General features: G+C 36.4%; 1 protein-coding gene across 1 annotated transcript in view; it reads left to right on the top strand.

The window, feature by feature from the left end:
* The first annotated feature begins 388 nt into the window (after nucleotides 1–388).
* Nucleotides 389–5,214, top strand: part of CCDC88A (coiled-coil domain containing 88A) — a 77,600-nt gene continuing 72,774 nt past the window's right edge. Inside the window, exons 1-2 of the mRNA XM_010281928.1 lie at nucleotides 389–451; nucleotides 570–670. Of these exons, the coding sequence (XP_010280230.1) occupies nucleotides 389–451; nucleotides 570–670 (164 nt within the window). The remainder of the gene's footprint in view (nucleotides 452–569; nucleotides 671–5,214) is intronic.

The raw sequence follows: 5,214 nt of genomic DNA, 5'->3' as shown, positions 1-5,214 counted from the left end.
TTCCTTTCTGAGGAGCTGCCGCTGCTGAAGCAGATTTTTCCTTCCTTTCTTTTTTTGTCTGATGCAGAATCCCAGTAGCTAGGCAGCCTCCCTCTTTTCTTTCCTTCCTTCCTTCTGCCCCTTCGGTATGTAGGAAAGGGAGAGACATCAATGGAAAGGCTGAAATACGCGTAGACGGACTTTCAAATGCATTTTTTCTTGAAAGAGGAAGATAAATCCCAGTTGCCAGTGCACTGACTTTTTTTGTTGCTGTTGCATTGCTTGGTAAAATGGGGTTCACTTACTCCAGCTAAATCCTTGGAGCATTTCAGAGAGTTGCTGCAGTGAAGGACTTCCCATATTTTTTGCATCAAAGGAGCTACATAGATGTTAACCGTTTTTTTGTAAAATGGAGAACGAAATATTCACACCCCTTTTGGAGCAGTTCATGTCTAGCCCTCTTGTCACCTGGGTAAGCATTCATTTTTCTTCACACATTACTCATTTATTGGCTCATTGTTTGAAGATAAATGCCTTGCGGCAGAGAATGAGGTGGAGTTAGTGTCACGGTGGTGATGATTATGTTTTAGGTTAAGACATTTGGACCGTTAGCTGGAGGAAATGGGACCAACCTGGACGAATATGTGGCGCTAGTGGACGGCGTGTTTCTGAACGAAGTCATGCTACAAATGTAAGTGTGTGCCTTGCATTTGGTTTTTACTGTTGTCTTGGTTTTCTGGTATGTTTTGCTTTCTTATGAAAGCTCTTTTTTTTTCCCTCCATATTGACCTTGGTAACTTTCTTTCTTTTATACTTGAAGTAGTCATGTGGTCAGTTAAGAGGAGACTTCGGAGCATAGCTGACAACTCTTTACAGTTTAATGTCCGAGTGATGTGTTTGCAGGATGTATAGTGTAATACAGGCTGAATCATGACGTAGAGAATTTACTGGAAAATTGGATGACTCTAGATAGCTTCCTAGATTTCCACTGAGAAGCATGAAGGTTTATTCTGCTGTAAGTCATGCTCATAAACAAAATTTTGAATAAATTTGCTTGGCTAATAAGATTCTAACGCCTGTCTTAGTTCACATGACATACAACTTAAGGATTGTATGCGAGTCACATATTTTTGTTTACTGAGCAAGTGGACCATCCTTTAACTCCTTCTACTTAATTTTTCACACTTCCAAACTGGAGCAGATAGCAGCTGTGCAGTAAAGCTGATCTTTTTATTGAGAGTATAGAATGTTCTCTGGCTATGAACCACAGAAGAAACATTTTTACATGGTTTTATAAATTGTTTATTGAAAACTTTGATTGTTAGAAAAATTTCTTTATAATTATAATGAGTTGTTGTTAGTCATAGTTTTGACTGGAATGTTGCCCACTACTGTAATGCTAGAGAGTAACACTTTTGTCAAGTGCCTAGTGATATAATCATAAAAAAGTTACTAGTGGAAAAGATTTCTCCATACCTACCCTCCTCCCCCCTTATTTTAAGTCTTTACAGAGAAATACATCTTTTGTTCATGTAGGTATGAAAAAATGTAGGCTTATGGATGGTTGGATAGATACATCAGTGCCTGAGCAGCTTGTGATGACAGCTGTTCCTCACGAACACTGCTAAGTGAGGGGCATCCTTTTACTCTGTTTATAGTTTTTACTTGCATTTAGTCCTTTGAAAGTTTTTGCTGTTGGTCTTCAGCTTGTATAACTAATCGATGTAAAAAGATCTACACATTACCACACTTAAGCTTGAATTCGCATCTTTTTGAAACCAGCATTTTCTTTGTCACCTACTTCAGTATTCCAAGTATTTACTTCTGTAATATTGAGAAGCATGGAAAACTTGGTGGAATTGAACTTTTTGAAAAAAATGTTGAGTGTATTTCTGGCATATTTTAATAAAAATTTTAAGTGATGCATTCACTGAAGCATACTACTTTTATTTTACAATTTATTAATTTTTTTCTTGGACTACATATAAATGATGTAGCTTGTCAGTTATGACCATGCATTTAACATGTAGAGCTTCTATTTGATAAAAATGTTTAACAGCTAGAAGGCAGATCTAGTACTGGAGCTGGAACGAGGTGATTTGGAAGAATATAGTCTTGAAATTAAACTTTCTTAGCAACTTTTTGGAATACTAACAGTATAAATTGATATCTGATACATTATGTGGGCTATATGTATGTGAAATGGAAAGCTGCAGAGAGGGAACATTCTCATACTTAAGGCACTGTGCATCGAATTTGGCTTTGAGTTTGTATGTGCATCTTTGACCCCATACTGCGATTACTGTAATTTACTTAGGAGGAGTTGTGTGTGTACATATGAAAAAATACACATGGGAGATGTAAATTTTTTAAAAAAATTGTTTGGTAGTCAGAACAATTAAAAACTACCTTAAACTAGAGGTGCATGTAAAAGGACTGATGTGCAAATAAAATTCATTTTACAAATATATAACTACAATGGAAGGTGTATTTTGTTTAAAATACATTTTTGTGGGACTGAAATGTGTTCCGATTGGTTACTGCTTAGAACTGAAGTTTCCAGAACTGTATTCTTATTTTGGAGGAGTTTTATTTGCTTTGGGTTTTTTGCCAGGATTCAAAGCGGGGAAAATGTTTCATGTTTTGCAGACAGATTCCATCTCTGATGAAGTCACTGTGGAAACCTCTGTTAACTTGTAGTCCTGTTCACTTTGAATATCCACCTATTCAACATGCATCTTCATTTGCAAAAATATTTGAAAGATGCAGCTCCAAGTAATCATCAATGTTATTTTCAGCATTTTTCATTTTATTAGTATTCCTCTTTTTTCCTTTCACTCCTAACTACCATATGTTGAGGAAATGGGGCATAAAAATTTGTATCATGTGATTTCAAAAGCAAAGTATTTTTCTTAGGAATTTTTTTTTATAAGCTCTCAATGAGTTACTTCACATGAGAACTAGAGATCTGTGGTTAAGAGCTATGGCACTCTTAGAAGCTATAGAGAAGTGTTCTTATAGAAGTCACCAGCAGTGCCATTCGTAGAAATATGTGGAAAGCACCGCTAGAAGTGTTTTTTTTTCACGAGTTGTATTATATGGTGCTTATTATTTATACTAGTTTTGAGATATTTGAGGCTGTTAATATTTTGATGTGAGAATACAGCTAGTGCGTACCTGTCAGCTAAGGGCTTTGTGATGTGGTGGTGTCCTAGGTTGGTTCCTGTGATTTCAGCCATGGCAGCATTAGATGCTTTAAAAGCATGAACAAGTGGAGGCTGTTAGAGGTGCTGTGGTCCCGCTTTACATATACTTTAATACTTACTCTGTTTTTGCCAGTTTTGTTGAAAAAAGAAATTCTGTGACCATAGAAGTGAATGTTAATGGTGGATTAGGCATGGTTTGTAAACAGTAACACGATCAAAAAAGTGGCTTTGTTACTTGGCAAAGGTTTTTTGTTCAGTTAAAAGAGTTAATCCTGCCCTCTGTCACCTACGAGTGAGAGTTTTAGTATGGCGTTTGTTTCTCCTTGTGTTTGTCTAGACCAAATTTATTTTCAACAGTTGTAATGATTCAGAGGAAGTAGATGTCAGCATTGGAATAGTTGCAGGATAATGGTACTGAGATGGTTGGGCTTTATAAGCATTGAGTTTATTAGTACCTCATACATGAGAAAGGATAACTCATTACACTCTTTGTATGTCTTTTGCTTTTGACTTTTTGGACGTTTTAGTACATGTGGAAATTACACAGATTCCATTTAGTATCCAGTTACATCTGAAGATCTCTTCCTTTGCTGGAGATGATACAGGCCAATTTTTTTTTTCTTAATTTTTTTAATTCTTAATTAAGGAGAGTTCCAGCGTTCTAATATTAGCTCCTAACTTGAGAAATGTCTCTCATTTCCTGTTTAAATTTAGGCCCAATTCTTCAAAAGTATTCGGTTACTTACCTTCTGCTGGGATCAGTCAGTATCTGATACTTCTGGATAGAAACCCATCTGTCTCTCTAAATCTGAGCATTTATCCTTGTGTTCTTTGATACAAAAAGGGGTCATGCTTCTTGGAAATAAATCAGAACACAAGAGAGCACTGCAGTGGTGTTCTGCCATGGCAGGGAGGTGGAGGAATGTACCAAGAATACTTTGTACCTTTGCTAGACCTTTATATCATAATACTTCTAACATTATGAAGTGCTCATATACTTCAGTAAAATATGTTGTGTATACTACTAAGATAAAGAAAACAGTACAATGCAACGGGGAGGGCAATTACAGTGAAATAATACTTGGTTGTCCTAGACACATTTTTCCAGAACCTGACTAACCACATCGCGTTTTTTTTTAGTCTTAGTGTTGTACTGTTTATATACTCTTCTGATCCAAAAAGAGCAAGGTATTCTTACAGAAACACTAGTTTTCTGAGTGTTTTTTATTTTGATTTCTGATAGGTCTTGTTCTCTAATATTTGTGAATGGAATTTCAATAGGATTGTGTAAGAAATGCTGAAAGTCTTGTAGTATGAGCTGTGGTTCCCAAACTGACAAGAGTCTTACTAGTTGCTTTGAATAAAAATAGACAGCTGCAAGTAATTACAAGATTGAGACTTTCAGTACATTTAGCACCACCATTAATATTTGGTCAAGTAACAAAGACTTGAAACTGTATTTCAGTTTTAGTGGGTTTATTTTACTATGCTTTGTATGTGTGGAAATGGATCTGTTTTAAAGGAACTATTGGATAAATACTGCATGTAGAATGGGTAATGTGTAGAACCTAACTCTGAAACTTGAAGTAATTTAATCTGCTGTCTGGAGAACCTGTCTGCTTTCATCACAGTGTTCCATTCATAACTTTTGCCTTAATTGAATATATTAATCAATACTATCCATATCAGTTGTTGCATCTAGACATGCTGAAAAGTGCTTCAAAGGATGAAGTATTTTATTGTTCTCCTGTTTTTCTCCCTTTAGCCGTTCTCTCACTGTTCTTCACTGACTGAATCCACATGCAGGCCTTTCCCACCCATAGAATTTTCCAGGTGGACTGGCTGACTGTTTCTTTCCACCACTGGTGGTGTGTGCCTAGAATGCGTAGATGTCTTCATTGACTCCTTTTTTGAGCTCTTAGTCTTTAGTTGTATCCTTTTTTTCCAAACAGCTGAGCTTGCCAGCCCATACTTCTGGCTTGCCTATATCTTTCCCTGAAAACTGGACTCCATCTCTAGTGCTTGAGCC

The sequence above is a fragment of the Phaethon lepturus genome, unplaced genomic scaffold (assembly GCF_000687285.1).
Source record: "Phaethon lepturus isolate BGI_N335 unplaced genomic scaffold, ASM68728v1 scaffold17082, whole genome shotgun sequence".
NCBI lineage: Eukaryota > Metazoa > Chordata > Aves > Phaethontiformes > Phaethontidae > Phaethon > Phaethon lepturus.
This window is presented reverse-complemented; position numbering and strand designations above follow the sequence as displayed.